This window comes from Cicer arietinum, chromosome 4 (genome assembly GCF_000331145.2).
Source record: "Cicer arietinum cultivar CDC Frontier isolate Library 1 chromosome 4, Cicar.CDCFrontier_v2.0, whole genome shotgun sequence".
Taxonomy (NCBI): domain Eukaryota; kingdom Viridiplantae; phylum Streptophyta; class Magnoliopsida; order Fabales; family Fabaceae; genus Cicer; species Cicer arietinum.
This window is the reverse complement of record NC_021163.2, coordinates 11,698,087-11,719,607: the sequence shown is the minus strand read 5'-3', so window position 1 is coordinate 11,719,607 and position 21,521 is coordinate 11,698,087. Positions and strand designations below refer to the sequence as shown.

At 29.7% G+C, this 21,521-nt stretch overlaps 2 protein-coding genes across 3 annotated transcripts in view; one reads left to right on the top strand and one right to left on the bottom strand.

The window, feature by feature from the left end:
• Positions 1–131: 131 nt before the first annotated feature.
• Positions 132–10,324, bottom strand: LOC101504155 (uncharacterized). 2 transcript variants are annotated; one of them, XM_004496444.4, is made up of 24 exons: positions 10,100–10,324; positions 9,825–9,977; positions 9,558–9,717; positions 9,126–9,444; positions 8,781–8,918; positions 8,516–8,705; positions 8,283–8,413; positions 6,817–7,026; positions 6,259–6,425; positions 5,678–5,756; positions 4,617–5,288; positions 4,153–4,523; positions 3,907–3,981; positions 3,725–3,829; positions 3,235–3,477; positions 2,955–3,023; positions 2,548–2,760; positions 1,907–2,017; positions 1,698–1,808; positions 1,486–1,596; positions 1,274–1,384; positions 1,078–1,185; positions 787–894; positions 132–453 (listed from the first exon to the last, which is right to left on the bottom strand). In XM_004496444.4, the coding sequence occupies exons 1-24, from the start codon at positions 10,200–10,202 to the stop codon at positions 291–293; spliced, it is 4,221 nt and encodes a 1,406-aa protein (XP_004496501.1). In that variant the 5' UTR covers positions 10,203–10,324; the 3' UTR covers positions 132–290. The 2 variants fall into 2 exon arrangements, with proteins under 2 accessions (XP_004496501.1, XP_073224056.1); XM_073367955.1 differs by lacking the exons at positions 9,558–9,717; positions 9,825–9,977; positions 10,100–10,324 and having other exon boundaries at positions 8,781–8,928; positions 9,126–9,268.
• Positions 10,325–19,808: 9,484 nt separating this feature from the next.
• LOC101503841 (plastidial pyruvate kinase 2) overlaps positions 19,809–21,521 on the top strand; it is a 4,498-nt gene continuing 2,785 nt past the window's right edge. Inside the window, exons 1-4 of the mRNA XM_073368032.1 lie at positions 19,809–20,246; positions 20,529–20,816; positions 20,948–21,113; positions 21,409–21,521. Of these exons, the coding sequence (XP_073224133.1) occupies positions 20,013–20,246; positions 20,529–20,816; positions 20,948–21,113; positions 21,409–21,521 (801 nt within the window). The 5' untranslated portion in view covers positions 19,809–20,012. The remainder of the gene's footprint in view (positions 20,247–20,528; positions 20,817–20,947; positions 21,114–21,408) is intronic.

The following is a 21,521-nucleotide window of genomic DNA, read 5'->3' as shown; positions in this document are numbered from 1 at the left end:
AATATACTTTTTATCTTCTAACTCTGCTCAAACTCCCAAAACCATATACTAGTAGGAATGTTTAGCAGAAAGACTAGTATCGTTATTACTTTTTTCTTTATATACGCAAATGAGTTCACATACTTCTAGACTTAAAAAATAAATGGGGAAATTACTTTCATAGGGATGTTATGCTGTTTGAGCAATGACAACCAACTATACAAAAAAAAGATCAAAACTTAAATAATCAGTTCAATACATAATATTTGTACAAAATGGAAGCAAACATGTATTTTAGTCATGCTTCCACATCAGTCGTCATCCTCAAGATCAATCACCATTCTCAGCTTCCTTCTGGATACAGCATTCTCAGGAAGTACATTAATAGCCACTTCATCCTCTGAATCTTCCAAGTCAGGATCCACTTGCTTATGTTCTACTTGGTGAGAATTCATGAAACCTACTTGATTTTCACTGCCAATGCCATTTAATTCAACCATTAGATTAATAAGCTAAAAGCATTAAAAAGCTCGGATAAAGTGTATATGTAATGTTAAATCAACAACATTGAATGCTCTACAGATGTTGGCTCGGTGTTACAGAGGGAGAAAAGATAAACAGAACATGATAATATTAGTTTTCAATAGAATAAACATTTATATATGATAGAATCAGGGTCATTTTTTTCAAGTAGGAGGATATATAAGGAGAAGCAGGAAAAACCAACAGCTCAAACTGAATTCCTGATATACACATTCATGATCCTATCCAAATTGATCAGTAAAAATTCAAGAATAGAATATTTACTTCAGTGCAGATCGGAGCATTTCATCTTCAGAATCATCTCTAGACATTTCTTCCTCATTGGTGAGTTCATGTAAGTGTTCACTGGATACTGATCTATTCTTCTTTTTCCTAATTAAATAAACAATAGTTAATTCTGAACAAAAAAATGTAGACACACGAGACAAGTCCAGAGTAAATAGAAGCAGAAGCATGAAGAATCACCAGTTCAAACTAAATTCCTAATATAAACATTTATGGTCCTATCATTATCGGTAAACTACTGGCCCCAGAAAAGGAAGAGGGAGACATTACTTGAGGATAGAGAATATTTCATCATCAGAATCATCATTTGAAAATTTATCCTCGCCGGTCTGTTCATGTAATTGTTCACTTGATTCTTTTCTTTTCTTCACTTTTTTCCTAAAATCAAAATAAAACTATAATTAAAAGGAGGAGACAAGTCCATAGTAGATAAACTACAGGCCCCGGAAAAGGAAGGAGGCATTACTTGAGGATAGACCCGAGTATTTCATCATCAAAATCATCATTTGACAATTTATCCTCGCCGGTCTGTTCATGTAATTGTTCACTTGATTCTTTTCTATTCTTCACTTTTTTCCTAAAATCAAAATAAAACAATAATTAAAAGGAGGAAAGAGGAGGAGACAAGTCCAGAGTAGATAAACTACAGGCCCCGGAAAAGGAAGAAGGGGGCATTACTTGAGGATAGACCCGAGTATTTCATCATCAAAATCATCATTTGACAATTTATCCTCGCCGGTCTGTTCATGTAATTGTTCACTTGATTCTTTTCTATTCTTCACTTTTTTCCTAAAATCAAAATAAAACAATAATTAAAAGGAGGAAAGAGGAGGAGACAAGTCCAGAGTAGATAAACTACAGGCCCCAGAAAAGGAAGAAGGGGGCATTACTTGAGGATAGAGCCGAGTATTTCATCATCAGAATCATCATTTGACAATTTATCCTCGCCGGTCTGTTCATGTAATTGTTCACTTGATTCTTTTCTATTCTTCACTTTTTTCCTAAAATCAAAATAACACAATAATTAAAAGGAGGAAAGAGAAGGAAACAAGTCCAGAGTAGATAAACTACAGGCCCCAGAAAAGGAAGGGGGCATTACTTGATGATAGATCCCAGTATTTCATCATCAGAATCATCATTTGACAATTTATCCTTGCCAGTCTGTTCATGTAATTGTTCACTTGATTCTTTTCTTTTCTTCACGTTTTTCCTATAAACAAATAAAACAATAAATAAAGGGAGGAAAGAGAAGGAGAGGCTCATCCAGAAGGGTACACGTAAAGTTGCATTTGAAAACAATTAAAAAATTCAGATAAAGCATATGTTAGGACTTATATTAGTAGTTACTTAGTAATAATAGTTAGATAATGAGTTAGTTAGTTGAGGTTGTTATAAGGCTACCTGTATAAATAGCAAGGTTAGAGAGTTAGAGAGAGATCTTTGAATATTTGTAATTGTGAATAGTGAATTCTCTATTGTGAAGGGGAAACCTTGAAGGCGAGATTTCTCTCCTAGTTCTCAATAAAGTGTTCTTTTTTAGGAATCCAAACAATTGATCCGACTTGCCAAGTTTTCAAGGTATATCTATGTATAAAATTTATAAAAAAAATCATCTCAAAAAATGTATATACAGATGATGTTTTGGAATGAATTCTACATGCTGATTAAATAAATAATTTTATAAATAGACAGAAGTATTAATATCTCACATGTATAAAACTAAGGATAAGGCAACATTACCTATCTTTCAATGATATCAGTGTCTCATCATCAGATTCATCCATTCTATTCATAAGATCCTCACTCTTTTGGTGGGTTTTTCCTCGGAAACTCTTTTGAGGAACACATAATCCAAGTTGCTTAAGTTTTCGAGAGACTTGGGCAGGTGTGAATTTACCATCCACGTCCAGTGCATTGGCTATCATATAGCTACATCTTCTATGGTCCTTGAATCTGCAAAAGCAACAACCCAGATATTAAAAGGAAACGCAAAAACTACAATTCTTTTACTTGTCTTCTTGTGCAAAAAAATATAAAAGAAAATTCAGAAAACATGTTCTTATCCAACTATTCATTCAGCATTCATCAAGAGATCGGAGAGACAAAATTCAATCTTCCACTAAGCAACTAAGTTAAGTAACACTCACTGCTCATATAGAACTTTGATAAGAGTTTCCTGATCTTCATTGAAAGCACTGACTCTTCTTCTTTTCTGCCTATGAATAGGGAATTCAACACAAACTCAGATAATACCTAAACATATTTATAATAAAATGAAAGTATAAACAAATTGTTTAACTAGGATGAACAATGATGCCAAAACTTTTCATATCAAGAAGAAAATATAAATTTTTGAAAAAATATCAGTAATACATTTTTTACTGAACCATAATACTTCATAAGCACAACAATAAATTGTATACTCACTGATGCTGAACCAACAGGCTTCCCTCTAAATTCACTGATTTATGATTCTCAACTTCTCCTAATCCACCTTCTAATTGATTAGGGCTTGTTGGAAAAGTTTCATCAGCGCCGCCCTTCTTTTTCCTTGATGCAGTTGTCAGCCCTAATTTTTTTAATTTATTGGAAATTTGAGCTGGAGAAATTTTACCATCTCGATCTAGCACTTCAGCAATACGTCCACTGCAATTTCGGTCATCTTTGAATCTGATATATTCAAGGAATGGAAGAAATGATTATCAAAATGAACATTTTGATAATCTTATAAACAAGACTGAAACGATAAAACTGACAAGCTATTAATCAATTTATCATGCTGACTCTTTTATGTTTGCACCAATGGTGGAGAATAATAAGAAAAACAAAAAGATGCTAAATTGCTTAATGTCGAGGCTCTAATATAAACCATGTGCCAAATTTCAGACAACGTAATTTTTTAGCAGGTAACACCTACTTCTCATAGAGTTCCTTAATTTGTGTCTCCAATTCAGCATCAAGAATAAGTTTTTTCTTTCTCCTTGGAGCTTTTCGAGATTCATCTTCCAACAATTGCTCCCCACTGTTATCCGAGGAAACCAAGTATCAGAAACTATAAAATTTATATAAACTTTGATCTCAAGGTGTAAGTAAACATACTCGTTATCATCTCTGCCACTCTTACTGCCTGAGGTAGAAGCAAAGCCTTCAACATCATCAAGCTTTTCTCCATAGCTGAAAGAAATCAAGTAAAATAAAATAAAAAGATTAGTCCCATTGCAGTATCTTTACTAGATCAACTATGGATCAATTAAGCATAACCTGAAAATTGGCCCCACAAACTGGGGAAAGGCTTACATGAGAAGCTACTAAGTTAAGTTTTATAACTTCATCAGTTTATCTTACTTTTCATATCTCGAGTCAGGAGAGATCACGACATCCGCTTCATCGTCACCAAGTGCATCAGCTATGCTTCTACGAGTCCACGGCTTCATTGGGGATGAACCAATTTCTCCATCTCCTTGAGTATCATTCCAATTTTTACTTTCTTTTTTCAAATGGCCAAGCTCACCCAACATATATTCTGCATTGATGTAATGGCATTCTCTTCGGGTCTTCCAGAAAAGGACTTCAACAAATAGGAGGGGCTGCTTTTTCATTTTCTTTAGCATCTTTCTGACCAAACTGTTCAAGAAATCAACAATATTTGCATATTCCTTGCAGGGGCATGACTTTTGCTCAACAAGGATGTCATAAAAAGTTGTGAGCAGCGACAACTACAAGAATACATTAACAAAATTAGAAATGTTATTCGCTTTCATAAACAATTACACAATTTCATTGAAGGTGAAATGCTTTCCAGACCAAACCTGGTAGAGCATGGGATGGAGTTCAAGCTCATCGCTAATTCTCCGCAACATGCTTATTATGTAATGATTTATAGCCAGGGAATTGCTTTTATAAAACTTGAGCAACCAACATAATTTCTGGATAATACTGTGGTTTGCGAAGGCAGAGACGAGTGTTGAAACATTGAAGTCAACTTCACTAATTTCATTTAATTGCTCATCTTCAGAAAAATCACCAGTGTCATCTAACATATCCTCATTAAGATGTTCAGGATTTATGTTTTCCGTTGGTTCCAGACCAACTCGGGAGTTCACATCTTCCTCAACATTTTCATATTCATTATCATCAAGTTTTGTTTTTTTCATTGATTCTAAACCACCTTGGGAGTTCACATCTTCCTCGACATTTTCATGTCCATTATCATCAAGGTGTGTGTTTTTAATTGATTCCAAACAAACTTGGGAGTTGACATCTTTCTCAAGATTTTCATGTCCTTGATTATGATCAACGACGACGTCTTCTTGCTCGGTGGAATTTGCATTTGGTAGGGAATGCGGTGACTGATTTTCAGCTAATTGATTGTCAACAGAAATGCCAACTTTTTTAATGCAAGAATGATCTCCAGTTGGTTTATTCCCTGATTCTGTTCCGTTGGAATTTTTCTTTTTCAATTTCCTTGATTTTTTTGACACCTTGAATTACAGGATATAAAACAAAGAAACGAATTAAAATGATTAAATTGAAAAACATACATTTTATAAATTTATTTTACTTCAAATTTTAAATGTATCACTTTATTTTCACTTCTCCTCTATTCTCAAATATTTTTCTTAAAAACCATGAAAACAACAACATCCTCATGCAACAAGCTCTGTGGCAAAGATTGCAACCATATGCGCATAATTTCAAAGGATATTATTAAAAAATTAACACTAATCTTTTTTTCAAATCTAGCAGAAGATCACACGGAGACCTCGATATGATTGAAGGTTATTGTTGTTACTATTCTCCTTATTATTATTATATAGAGCATCTAGATAGAAAGATAGATTAGATACACAAACACATAATTGCAACCTACCCTCAATGTTCCTCGAGACTGAAGATAATCCATTAGCTTTACAACCTTACAGATGATTTCTACCAAATCTGCAAGATCACTGCAAAAAAGAACAATCGTGAGTACAATAGCAAGGAAAGAATAGTTGATTATACACAGACAATCACACAACAAAAATAGGTAAAAACATCAGTATTATCAGTAGACTCGTATTATGACGAATAAATACCTTCTCTGACTGGCAATTATTCATGTAAGGCATTTAAGTCGAATAGTGCCAGTTAGTTAAGCTGAATATAAAGCATAAAACTAACAAGGTATGAAAGGATTCTCTTTGATATGATTTTACAAAGCATCTTGGCATATAGCATGCATCACTTGTATTCTACACTCATAAACCAGTATTTAATGCTGCAATTTATTTCTTGTATAAAGACAAAACTATACTACTCAATCCATATATGTTACTTGCGTAGCTTTTCAATTATTCTAAGTATGGAAGGCTGCTAAGGGATGGATTTAGTAGATTAGAAAAGCAGCTCATATATTTTCATTGGTTAAATAAGGTGAAATTTTTCTTCATTCAAACAAAGAGGTGAAACCTTTTGCATTGTTTGTGGGTGTCAAATGTTTTGATCAAATTCAAGAGGAGTTGAGTCATCCCTTCTTCAGTCTGATCATAAAATAACTTGTACAGAAGGATGCGTGCTGTTTGCGGCTCCTTAGAGTCATCTGGCAGCAATTTAAGTACTAAATCCAGCATGCGAATCTGCAAATAAAGAAAGGGCAATTATGAAGCATTTGATGAGAATATGAACAAAGGTGTAGTCCAATATTCAACTTGATATAGAAGAGGCAGAAATGTCCTAATCTGCAAAATTGACCAAAATAATAATAAAGCAAAATGGAACGTGGAATAAAAATAAAAATGGAATGAGATAGGTTTTACCAAGCAGTGGTGTTTATAAAAGTGAACTAGCTATAAGATATATTTACGATAGCTTAGATACCTCGGTTAAGAACACGTGTACAGATTTTAGAGAAGGAAAAGCAGAAAGTTGTAAAATTTTACCTCATAATGTATGAATTCGAGCACATAAAAAAACTAAATAACTAAAAAATAACAAAACAAATTATTAGGGTTTGGTAGTGCATATTACCATGTTTTTCAAAAGAGAACCAGCTGCAGATAGAAACTTGTAGTCTTTTGTCTCCTTTAGACCATCATAGGCATTCCGCCACTTTGAAATGACTAACTGAAACATTGACTCATTCAAGGATGCTTCGATTGGGCCACATACTTTACCACTAATATCTGAAGCATCAGCATCATGAAATGTCTCAAACTCGCCATCCCTTCCCTCCTTTGTCTATTAAAGAAGGGAACATATTAAACAACATCTAACAAATGTAGATTGACAAATGACAGTTATGCTACTTACAAATAAAGCCGCAAGTGATATCTCAACACTAGATGAGCACATGTGACACTGCAATTTATGTTCTAAATTTATTTTATTGCTTTCCATTTTTTTAGCCAAAAATCTTTTATAAAATTACCATTTAGCATGTGAATTATGACTTATTTCATATTAACCTTTATGAATCCATTATCAATGGCTTGAAAAAATATTCAATAAAAACCTTCATTTGAGACTCCCACGGCATGTAAAATAAAATCACCGCTCAAGATGTTGCATGATTGAATCAAGTGATAATTGTAATTCTGAATGTACAAGCACACATTAAACCTAAGAGGAGACAAGTCCTGCATTTCCTATTTATTGGAGGAGCGCCGTACTGGCAACTAATTAATAAAAAGCGCGGCAAGATGCAAATGCTCAATAGTCAACTTTCATTTAAATGTTACACAAATTTAGAATAACAATTTTCTTTCTTACAACTCTTTTGAGAATTTGAGTTTCTAATGTGTCCTTATCCCTTAGCATGTAGTTTGATAAGTAAAACACACCTATAGGAATCTATACCAAAACAGAATACACAGACACGTGTAGTTTACTTCATATTCAAATTAAGGTATCTAGGCGCTCACATGTAATATCCTGGCATGAAGCAACTATGCCTAATGCTTAAATTGTTAGGTGAGAAGATGCTATCGGTTTTATGTTGCATCTCTAACAGGCTCACTCACGCAAGGGTCCTTTGGCTTGATCATAGACAATGCAACTGTCCACCTACCTTATGTCAATGGCCCGTGCTGTATTTGAGACATAGCCAAAAGGCATGAAATGAAAGGTATATTAAAGAAAAGGGGGGAAATGATATATTAACAGGAATAAGGATATACTAACGAAGGAAACTAACAATTAGCCACATTGCGTCAGAAACTGTATGAAGTACAAACAATCGTTATGTGAAAAGTTTGCTTCAACATGCTGTGAGATTGCAACCACTTGAATAAACAAAACAGATATTCAAACGGTGGTTACTTACTGCTAAATGCTAAGTAATGTGAAAACAAATAGAAATGTGTGGAATATCTATATCAAAATCCAATGCGTAGATGCATCAGAAATCCTCAAGGAGTGAAGTGAAGTATTTTAGTTTGAAATAGGAATAGAGAAACGCATGCCAAGAGATGTTGTGTTCATAATATTATTCTCACCTTCAAAGCTGAATACTTGTAAAACTGAAATGAAGTGACAAATTCAGCCACTTGAAAGAAAACCACGATGTCACTTTTTTGAACTGCAGGATGTTCCTTTACAATATCTTCACGGATGGATTGCATCAAAACTGACACAGATTAAGTAGAAATTAATATATATATATATATATATATCCTCCATATATAATATAAACATCGCAACTGATACACCATATTCTGAAAAAGCATACCATTGTATCCCCCAGAAAGAAACTGATTTACAAATCCATGAAGCAACTCCAATATCTTATCCTTTGTTGAAGGCAACCTTGGATGATCCCACGCAATTTTTTTGGCTGGGCCCCGAGTGACATTTTGTGATTTAAGATGCATATTACGAGAAGAACTAGGATTGCCCTTAAATACAGCTTTAGAACCATCCTACCAAAAATAATATACTGGTGTCATTCAAGTCCACTGCATTAAAAGCTAGTCAATTGGGTAAAAAGTTAGTACCATGGTAACCCGTGCAAATGTTCCACTGAATTGTGAATGCCGACTAATATTGCCAAGCCTACTAATAATTTTTTTCTTCTTTTCTTCCTCCATGATGGACTGGAGACTATCAAGAGAAGCTTGAGAGTCTTCATCCACCTGAAATAAACTTTACAAAAATATAAGTGACCAAACAATTTACAACCAAAGGTTAAGAATTAAGATATAACGGCACAAGAGAGGTAACATCCATCAAAGCCTTGTAAACTATGTACGCAGAGGGCATTTTAGAAAGAAATATCTTAATTAACAGGGTGCTCCTGGAGAGGTTGACTAAGATATGATGTTGAAGTTGAGAGAGATTACCTTCGATCCATTCAAATGGCCCCTGACAATCAACTCTGGCTCCTGACCCTCAAAAATGTAATGGAAAATTTCCAGCAGAAGTAAATTATCCTGACGTAGATAAACATTAGAACTGCCAACATTTTGAGATAAAACCAATATTATATCCATCACATTCTCGCGGAACAAAAGTTCAAGGAATTTATCTCTCAGAGATAAATAATGACTAGCATATCCTGCTGATTTCTGATGCAATGGGATTTCATTAACAGCAAGGATGTTTCTAAATAATGTTAAAACCAGCTGTACCAATTTCCAATCATCCTCAGTGAATGCACCACTGTAAACAAACAAACAAAATAAGTAAATAAATAAATAAACCTAGCTAAACAAATGAGTGATTTTTCCAATTTCTTTCTTACAAATAATTAAAAACATAAAGCAGAAGCTCACAGTTCCAAATTCTCAAGTGGTCTTTCTAGAATCGACACTATCACCATAGCAACGTCACTGGTAGTCACTGCAGACTTCAAATCCCACAGATACTCCAACTGCTGAGGTATATCAGTGGAACCAGGTTCAATCGGCATTGTAAGGAACACCAACACCTTAACTGAAATTTTATTTTATATTTTCTAAATCAACACCGACCAATCAATCGACTCCCAATACTATGGAAGCAAATTCACAAATTTAAAAAAAATAAAAATAAAAAATAACCTGCATTGAGAAGCAAGCTACGATCTTCGTGGTAGTGTTCGATGATTGGTATCAAATCTTTGGAAACAATGTTCCATTTACATACTTGCTTGAACACGTCACGTGTTTGCGGGTCATCGCGTCTCAAAAACCTCAGCAAGTCTTTCAGGTTATCTAGTAATTCAAATAACGAATATGACCAATAATGCACCGGAAACTTAAACCGAATCGAATTGAATCGGAAAAAAAAAAAGAGATAAAATTAAATTAAATTATAAAAATGGGAAGATTCGTACCGAGACAGTGTTCGCCCTTTAAGTAACCGATTCGGTTGTCTTGGTCGTCTTCTTCGATGGCTCCAAGGCCACTGCAGATTAGAGATAACCCATCGGTGTCCATGGTGTTAGGGATGGGTTTGGCTTGATGGTTCGCGAGGGTCTGAAGAGAACCACTGAATTGGGGGATTGTGGCGTTAGAGTTGAAGAGAGTGTGGGTTTTTTTTGGGATCTTAGTTGAAATGGCGGAAAAGTTTCCCGCGTTTTTTAGTGCATGAGCACGAAACGCTGCCGTTTCGTTTTATGGGCAATTTGGACTTTATAACCGAGGAAATGTTTTAAGTGGTGCTCTGCAATTTTGTTTGGCTAATGTTTCTGCTTTGGAGTTTTTATTTGCCATTTCTCATTTTAATTTTAATTTCAATTTTGCTATCAAAATCCCGTTTCTGCTGGAGTTGTTATTTACCATTTCCCATTTTAATTCCAATTTTGCTATCAAAATCCCCTCTAAAACATTAGTTACACGGCATATTTTTTATGAAAATACTAAATTGTCTTTAGCATTTACTAAAAAAATAGCATCCTTTTCCTTTTCCTTTAATCTTCAGCCATTTTTTTTACACTCCCTTATTTTAAACGTCTTCATTACCCTTCATCTGAAATGAGTTAACATAAACTAAAATATTCAAAAGTAAACATATGTTAACATAAAACACATACATTTAAGCAAACTAGTAATGTGTAGGATTTAACCTACATATGTTAATGTAAAACACGCAAATCTTATTTGTTCACGCCTCAACAAATTATTCATTATGATTATTTAACCATTACTCGTCTATATAATTATAAATAAATAAAATGGACAATCACTACAATTTTTTTCATGCATAGTAAACTTTTATGTAATATTGAGTCTCATCATAACTATAAACAAAACTCTAGCATGCAACCATTATGTGTGCATGCTTTTTTTAAAAACGTGGTCATCATATTTAACTCTGACATTCTTGCATACATTAAAGGAACACAATAAATTTACAGTTTTTTTAAAAACATATTGAATTGCGTTCATAAAAGTAATGTATCTATCAGTAACATTAATTTTAAATTCACCAAAAGTAATACATATTTTCAACATTTGTAGTGTCCACGTGAAATTATAAGCACGCTCATACAATAGACATGCAAATCCCACATAAAATGTTATTTTTAATAGAAGTAACATCGACAATTTAAAGTAATTGCATTAGATACATGCATGCCTTGTATGTGTCATTCATAATCAATACTATGTGGAAATTAATTACAAGAGTGATAGCATGTGGATGACCTCAAAATATGTTCATCAACTCATGTGAACCATTTACCTCCTCATATCGATACACATATTTATCGCGTTACATTAATGTCATTAGATGTTGCATTTCAATTATGTTATCTCTAAGTGATGAACGATATGTTTAACAAACATTGTAAACCTGATCGATTGACTGTGTTTTTCGTCATATCACCAAGTTTATTTTTTTTTCATGAGACAATGAGTCTAATAATTTCTTAAATTATAGGTTATACGTAAACTCGTAATGCGTAATGTGCATAATTTAAGTCTATATACAATGTATTATTTACAACGTACTTGAACGCATATCACATAAAATTCTCATAATTTAAAAACAATTATGAACACAAGGGTGCTTTAGTAAACACACATTGTTGGTAGCTTTAACCACAATAACAAGAGGAGAGTTGTGGGATATAAGTTATGAGTAATGTGTGATTTATAAATAAATATAAGGTGTGAGTTATGAGTATGTAACATAGATTTAGGTATTATGATGCGCTCTGGAAAAAAAATAAGATTTAAAAATGTTGAAATAATAAAGAGTGTTTTGAATATATTAATTTTGTGAAAATTTTGATATGTGTAATTCAAGAGATACAGATAACAAATTGTTTTACTTTTTCCACCTATTGTTATTTGACATTCTCTAAACTTAAAAAGAAAATTATTTCAATCTCTTTTCTCTTTCCTACCCACTATTCTTCAATTAAAAATTTATCTCTATTTTATGAAGATTGAAATTTGATTTTTCATCCATATATTCTGGTACCACACAGACAAATATATATATATATATATATATATATATATATAAATTATATCTATTATAATTTTAAAATAGTAGGTATTAGATAGTAATAAAAATAATAAGTTAACATAATATTTTTTAATAGAAAGAGATTAAACCTTATAATATATATGAAAAATATTAAATTAAATAAATAAGCATGCGCATATAAAAAAAAAAAAAAAAAATACTATCAGTACCAATTTGGATTCAAAGGCACGTATCAAAACCTCTCTATCGTGTGTTCTGCCTCAAGTTTGAAACTTGGAAAAAACCTTCTCAGTCAAAGTGTAGTCTACTCAACAAAGTCGATCGGATTTAGGCGGTGCAAGTGCATGTTATAATAGTATGTAAACCTCTTAATCCTTTATTTTTCTCTTACTCTTTATCTCTTTCACTTTTCTATTTCTTTTTTGTTTTTTTAATCTCTCTCATTTTTTTTATAAAAATTATTTTGTTATTTTTTTATTTTGTATAAAATCATAAAAAAAATTGTCACTCTATTTCTAATTCCTATTTTAAAAAATTATAAACTTTCGAAATAATAAAAATTTAATTTTTTGATATTTTTGAAAGTTTTGTTAAACTTGAAATTTTTGAAATTTAATTTTTCAGAAAATATCAAATATTTCGAAAGTTTTGATGAATTTGAAACTTCCGAAATGCTCGAAACTTTCAAATTTTCGAAACACATTTCAAAACTTTCAAATTTTCGAAGTAATTCAATTTCAAAAATTTAAAAAAAATTGAAACTTTCAATTTATAATTACAATTTTATTTTAAAAAAATAAATTTATAATATTATTATTAATTAAATTTATTACTATTTTTGAAATTAGGTATGAAATTTATTACTATTTATTACTATAAATTTATTACTATTAATTATTAAAAAATGCATTTCGGAACTTTCGTTTCCCAAACTTTTGAAGTTTCATGGAAGACCAAACTTCCGAAATTTGATGTTTCGAAACTTTCATTTATTCAAAGGTTTTGCATTTCGAAACTTTCATATTTTTCGAAAGTTTCGAAACTTTCAGTATTAATGGGAAAAATATACTTCGAAAGTTTCATCATCATATAAACTTTCGAAAATCTGAAGAAAAAACAATTTCGAATATTTGAAATTTTCGAGTTTTTTCTTACTTTTAGTTTCAGAGGTTTCAAACTTTCGAAGGTTTGGTATGGGTCAAGTTCGAATATTTCAAAGTTTCAAAGGAAGTGGGTGAAAAAATGAAAGTGAATTTTTTTTGGGGTTTTTATAGATGAAACTAAGGGTAATATTGTCTTTTTCATATGACTGGGGGTGGGAGGTAGGGATGAGAATGGGCTAGGCCGTTCATTATGGGCCTATGGTCTGGCCTGACCTATTTAATAAAAATGCTAGGTTCAAGCTGTTTATTTAAATAGGTCAGACTCAGGCTTATAAAAAAGTCTATTAGGCCTGACAAGGCGGGCTATATATATTTTATTATTTATTAATATTATTTATTATTATTATTATATTAATAATAATATTTCCTATTTTAAATTATTTCAATTAGGCAATCACTCGGTGAACATTCCATATTCAGTAATTGTTCCATATTCGGTAGCGATTCCATATTTGGTAGTCATTCCATATTTGGTAGGAGTTCAATTAGTCAATCACTCAGTAGTGGTTTCATATTTGTTTAAGAGGTAATAACTAGTGTGTTTGTTTTAGAAAAAAAATATATTATTTGACACACAAAAAATATTTTTTAGAGTTTAAAGAATGTTTGTTTCATATTTTAAAAAAATTATTTTAAATAGCCTTCCAGATTAGGCCAGACTTTTAAAAAGGTCAGACCAAGCCGAAAAAAAAGCCTACGATAGGCCGTAGGCCTAAAAAATAAATCGTAAGCCAGACTCAGACCTTTCAAAGTTTGGTCTGGCCTGGTCTATTCCCACCCCTAGTGGAAAGTAAAAGTGGTGGTGGAGGGTGCACGGTACAATTCCCCACTTTTCCTCATTCGATCACCCCCTTCTAGTTTAGTCTTTTACATCTAAAAAAAGTTGTAACTAAAATTGAATTAAATTGACACAAATATTTAAAAATATATATTTCACATGAAGAACTCGTAACTAAACATTCATATCAATTAAGAGTGGAAATAAATTAGGCGTTATAAAACTTTTTTAAATGTCACATGTTTTGTAAATTCAAGACTCAAATCTAACTTTTTTATTTTTTTTACTTAAACTCAATTATGGTCAATTATTTGTTAAAAAATTTAATTTATATAAATCGATAATGTATAAATGTTTATCCTATCAATTAATTACAACTATTAAATCTTAAAAAAAATTACTTTTAAAATCATACACACATAATTAATTGTGGCCGATAATGTATACTTTTTTACTATGACAAAAATTAAACTCTTTATTAGATGATTAATTTAGGTCTTGATTTAGCATTTTAACATGTTAAAAGATTCATCATCTTCCAACAGGCGAAAGCTAAAGATCAATAGGTTATATGCATGATAAAGTTTTTAGTTTGATGGAACAACAACAATTTATTTTAAGGTTTGTCGCTTTAAATTTTAAATACTCCAATTTTTTCTCTAGGTTGGTATGCATAAATATTCAGAAGAAGGGTAGATAAGTATATTACTTTTATTGATTACATTTGTTTTTATTAAGATTATAATTTTGTACATTAATAACAAAAAAATAAAATAGTATCATATTATTTAATGTATGTACACTTTTTAAAAAAATTCTATACATAAATGTGTTTCAAAATGTTTTTTTTTTTTAAATTCCGTTGATCTTCTAAAATAAATTTATATATTAAAAAGTTTTAAATAAAATATTCGAAACTCAAGTTTAATTTAGTAGAGTAAATTTTATTTAATTTTTAATGGAAAGGATGAAATATATAACTTATATAAAATGTAGAAGTAGAAGTATAAATGTGAAGATATAAGATATCATTTTCATATTTCATCTTATTACCAATTTAAAATATTTTTTTAACCCAAAAAAACTAAATTAAAGATAAACTTAGAAAATAAAAACAAAATAAAGTTTTCTAAAAATAAACAAGCGCCTAAATTTTATTTTCTTTGACGTTGGAAATTTTCATTTCTCAACAACTCTTTCAATATGTAGGTTTACACACATTGTGAGTGTAAAAAAAAATACACATGCAATAAATATAGCACCCCTGTTAATACATAGGTTTAAACACATAACGAGTCAAAAGTTTATAAGTCATTTATATAACTTACAATTTTAAAATAATTTTAATAAGTTATATTTTAAAGTAAATAATTTAAAATAATTTTTTCATTGTAATTTAAAATTAGTAACCTGATTAACTAAATAAATAATATATAAAATTAATAAATAATTAATATTTTATAGTAAATAATTATTTTTATTTAAAATAAATAAATAAAATATCAGATTGATAAATTTTAAATTAATATAAAACAATTTTTAATTACTACTTAAAAATATATTTTACGTATTAATTAATAATTTCATTTTACATTTTTTAATTAATTGAGTCATTAATTTTATTAAATATTTTAATTAACTTAATCACTGTAATATATACGTAATTTTCCGGACGAACCCTCTAAAAATAGGTGAAATGAGAAAATTCTCCACCGGCACATGCACAAATTCTTTGTCATTATTTTAAATCGTTTTTTCTACACTTTTGTTAAAAACAAAAGAAGTGTTTGATTGATTTCGTTTTTAAAAATTGTTTTTCTTTTTTAAAATAAAAAAAATTGAAATTTGTTTGAATATACTATTTTGTCATATTAATTTTGAAAACACTTTTTTATTCTACTATTTCTAAAAGCAAAAAAATAAAATAGGTAAAATATATTTTACTTTTCACTCTTCAATTTTTTATATTTAAAATTGAAAATAAAAACACTAAAATAAAACTATTATTTTTATTAAGGAGAATATAATAATATCGAACAACTTTGATTTTAAAACAAAAAAATATTGTTCGCGGACCGTCAATTTTACAAATCCACTAATTATTGATCGCAATTTACATATTTAAAAAACAAAAAAAATTATAGTTATTAAGACCTTAAAAAAAGAAACCCAACATTTTGTAGGTTTGGTGAGACCTATGAGCTTACTTTTTCAAATTCATTTTTTGATATTTTTTACTAAAAATTATTTATATATTTTTTTTTTTACTTTTTTTCTCAATATCTTTTTGTCTGAGAAAAAAATTTCAAAATTTTTAAGAAAAGTTATTTTTTGATTTTTTCCAAAAAAAATGTTTTTATTTTTTATGATATTTTTCCTAGAAAAATACAATTTGAAAACTTTTCAAGACAAATATTTTAAATTAATGAAAAATAATAAAATAATGGGTCAGGTTTTACAAAATTATTTCATTTCAACATGTGTTCTACTATTATGAGCTTAATATAGGATTTTTAAGAGGTTTTGGACTTTAGGATATAATTGACTGCTCATTTTACATGTATGCGCAATATATTGACTTATAACACATTATTAATATATTTGGCATATACACATTACACAAATTCATTTTGAATGTGCAAATATCATGGAGGTTTAAATTGTGTTTGACTAAGTTGATAATTTTTTCATTATTTGATTAAACTTGTTAAAATTTGATGATTTACTTGGAGTAGATGCAATAACAAAATTAAGGAATACAATAATATAGTGACACAAAGTAATTTATCCTATTTCACCACTAACTTAGCTACATAAAATTCTTTAACTTGTAATGATTTAATCCACTAATTCAACAATTTGAATTATAAAACACATGACCCTCCAAGCCAGTATTCTCAAACAATCTATGACCCCATAATTTTGAGGAACACACACTGACTTTACCACAATACGACAAACTCAAATTGTTGAAGGCATACAAACACCATTATCGGATTTGAATACAAATGTTTGAAATTTGAGTAGTTATTTGTAACAAATTGATTATAACAATTACTATCGCACTATAAGAAAAAACCTTATAAAACATTTCTCATTCGAACAAGTATTTATCTATTTGAACTTTTACATAAATTTGAAATTTTAAGTTTGAGTTCTTATACTATTTGATGATTTTTAGATGATATTCTTTTTCAACATTGATTATCTATCTATGGATAAAATTAGGGTTTCAATTTAGTCATTATTTAATTTTAAATTGTATCTTCATTCATATATTGGTCAACAATTATCTTATTCAAAAATAATTATGAACAAGATGTTTTGTGACAATATGTTATATAGTAAATTATTTATTTATGAATCAAATTTGAACAATTTATAGATTGATTCTGTTCGTATTTTGTTCATATTGAGTTTATAATATTTTCAATATTGAGTTTGTAAATTATTCATAACAAGTTTGTAAATTATTCAGATTAAACTTCTTTCCTATTACTTGCTTTGATATGGACGAGAACATATTGTTGGACCAGTTCTCAAAATTTCACAAGTAGGAATATGATTAAGTTCAATTCATTATTTTGTCATTTGTCAAAACATGAATCATATATCTTCAAATAATAAATGTATCTTCTTGTAAACAATTCTTAATCATATATTTTTGTGATAAATCTTGATAAAATCTTCTCGTCGACAAATACTTATAAAATATTATTGTGATAAATATATATCAAATATTATTGTGATAAATATTGATAAAACCAACTTGATTCCAACACATTTTTTAAACTTGTTGGTCCTATGTAGAATTTCTTAATTGCTTTTAGTATATGATTTTCCTTATTTTTATTTTAAACTACTAAAAAATATTACTAATAAAACATTAATTAATTTGTTTTAATTCATTTGCTATAAGTAACAAATAAATATAAATTTTTAAATATTTTTTATTTATTTATTAAGTAGCCAAATACTTAAACTCGTACACTTTAAGTGTTAAGAATTGAGCAATATTGAGTTAGAATCTTAACTATATATATTAATATCATTGCAGTTATCAATCAAATTATATTTACATGATATTTTAAAACAAATTTAATAAATCAATTTATAAATTTAATATAAATAATAATTGTTGAATAAAAACACGTATTGATAAATGAGAAAAATCGTAGGACCAAATTTGGTCCCACAAAAATAAAACAACTTTCAATAATTATGGAAAATAAATTGCAATAAAAAAGGATAATTAATACTCTAACAATAACAAAAAATGGACCACTTGATCCCTGTCAATAATTAAAAAAAATATTTATTTAGTCTCTGCAAAATAAAATATGAGTAAACAGCTTCCTCTTCAACAAATAACTTTTTTTTTATTCCTTTTATTTTTTAGCATTTAAACAATCATAGTGTACCAAACTATACAATTGTAAGTAAAAATTAAGTAGCATGTACTTTGTTTTTAATTCACTAAATACTATTCTTTTTATATTAGTTGAATTTTATACATCCAAAATATACCATGATGTTTTTTTGCAGTTTATTATTTAATATAATAAAATTTTATTGAAGATATTTTAAATTATACTCAATAATATATATATTGAAGAAGAATAATTATAAAAAAATGAAATATATATAAAAAAGGTTGATAAATTTAGTTCTCAAAACATATTTTAAAAACAAGTTTACCAAGCAATTTTTTTCTTCATTTTTCTCATCTCTAAAACAAATTTTAAAAAATAAATTACCAAACAACCTTTTATTTATTTTCTTTCTAAAAACAGTTTCCTAATTATTTTGTATAAAAAAATATTCCTAATTAATTGACTATCTTTTGGTATCATTGTTTGACAAAAAAATAAACTAAGGAACTATTTTAGAAGATCAATAATAAAATGGACAAATTATTACAAAACATAATTTTTTAATATATGTAAAATTATCTAGATGCTTATAATAAGAAATAGTGACAGTAATTATTTTAAATGAACTTATAATTTGTTTACAAATAATAAATCCCATTTATATAATTAAACTTGTACCGTTAATACATAATTAACTTTTGATATATTTATTACCATTTAAAAAAAATAATTTTTACATAACAATATCAATGCAAAAAGTTTTATACAATTTATAAATTATAATCATTTGTATGTATCTTTTTTTCTCCTATATTAACGTATATAAATATTGTTGCCAAAATATCTAGAAGAAAAAAATATATCCACAATATATATAAATTAAATCCTTTAAATAAGTATAAGCAAGACACGCTCTAATATACATTCTACACACTTCTTTCTATGAAAAATTATAAATCCTTTAAACTAATTTTATACTAAATTTATATAGTTTAGTGTGTCTCAGTTAAATTTTAAATAATATTAAGAAAAGTGTTGAAAAATATTTGTTACAGAATATTTACAATTATTTAGTCAACTCTAAAAAATTAATAAAATTATTCCCTGTAATTTAATTTAAATAAAATAAAATAAAAAAGTTATTTAACAAAAATAATCATTAAAAAAAGAAAAGAAAAGAAATAATGAGGAGGCAAAAAGAAACGGAGAATTCTAAACTCCAAAATCGGAAACGGCGTCGTAGATTTGAAAACTTTTTATTCGAACAAGATTTAAGGAGGGCATAGAGCAACATTAACGTTGTTGGTACATTCGATACAAACGAAGGTCTATTTGTCTTGTCGTCTCACTTTTTTCATATTTGTCTCCGCCAAATTAAACGCTGATTTCTCCAAACCTTCAATTTCGCCTTCTTCATATCAACCTCACAACACACACTTTTTCTCATTCCCTTTCTATTCCATTTCTTCAACTCTCTCTCTTTTTCTTTCTTCAACAATGTCTCAGGTTGCCGCCACTCGATCTATTCACACCTCCCTTTTACACCCCACCTCACGATCTACACAAAACAGGTCTCGAACCTTGTTAAAGTCTCCATCTTTTTCTTCCAAACACTTCTCTCCAAAGGGTAACAATATTACCCCCAAAGTTTCTTTCGCAAACTTTCCCATTAATGCAAGCAAATCTGCACCCTCTGAAGTTGTTCCTATCTCACCCGAAGATGATTCGAAGGTTCGTTCTTTTTCTATCTCTTATTGTAAATTTGCTTCCTTTGCTTGGTCCCCAAAGAAAAAATGATAGGGTAGTTAATTTTTTTGTATGTTTGTTTTGGGTGTAAAACCACAGACCTCTAGTTATGCTGGGCGCCTAAACCATCTCATCCAAGTGCTCTTGTGCGTTTTTTTTTTTTAAATATTTTGGGAAGAACTTATATAGATACCATAAATGGAGGTTGTTTTGTGAAGTATATTGAGAAACTTGTTGTAATCCCTTTTTGGTTTTTGTGGTGAATAGATCGAGGAGGAGTTGGAGAAGTTGCGTGGTCTGCCGGAACTTGGTGATCCTTCTGGTGGATTGTGGTCTAAGCCAATAGTTAGAAGAAAGACAAAGATTGTTTGTACAATTGGTCCTTCTACTAATACTAAGGAAATGATTTGGAAACTGGCTGAGGCTGGAATGAATGTTGCTCGTTTGAATATGTCACACGGTGATCATGCTTCTCATAAGAAAGTTATTGATTTGGTTAAAGAATATAATGCACAATCCAAAGATAATGTCATTGCAATTATGCTTGACACCAAGGTAAGGTTTTTTTTCTTCTTCTTTCAATAAGGATTATTTGTTGGTGCGATGATATTTTTGTGATCATGGTTTCGTTTTTTTTTTGTGTGTGTGTGTCTGTTAGCTGATGGTTAATTTTGTCTGTTTTTCAGGGTCCTGAGGTTAGGAGTGGGGATTTACCACAACCAATCATATTGAAAAATGGGCAGGAATTCACTTTCACTATCCGGAGTGGTGTTGGAACTGCAGATTGTGTTAGTGTGAACTATGATGATTTTGTCAATGACGTTGAAGCGGGGGACACGCTTCTTGTTGATGGTATGACTGCTATCTGATTCAACTAAAATATTAAAATTGCTAACAACCTTGTGTATGCCAAATGATTGATGAATCGGAAAACATTTGAGATCAAAAGGACGAGTATCCCAATGCAGTATGGCATGGTGGTCTTCTAGTGCTTTGCATAAAGCATTTAGACCTTTGACATTCTTATTGTTGAAAAATTTCTTCAATATCTTATCTCCGAAAGAGTCATTACCAAGTCTTTGATGCATACTATAGCCATTGATTGTATGTCATCTTTTGTGAATTTCTGACTTGATGTATGATATAGGTGGTATGATGTCTTTCTTGGTTAAGTCAAAGACAGCAGATTCAGTGAAATGTGAAGTTATTGATGGAGGAGAGCTTGCATCAAGGAGACACTTGAATGTTAGAGGAAAGAGT

Bases quoted from the DNA above. Each gene is read 5' to 3' on its own strand.
- LOC101504155 (XM_004496444.4), bottom strand. From the start codon at position 10,202: ATGGACACCGATGGGTTATCTCTAATCTGCAGTGGCCTTGGAGCCATC. The intron at 7,027-8,282 runs GTGAGAATAATA...CTTCTTTAATAG, and splicing joins ACAAGTATTCAGCTTTGAAG to ACAAAGGAGGGAAGGGATGG. The intron at 6,426-6,816 runs GTAATATGCACT...CTTTATTTGCAG, and splicing joins GTTCTCTTTTGAAAAACATG to ATTCGCATGCTGGATTTAGT.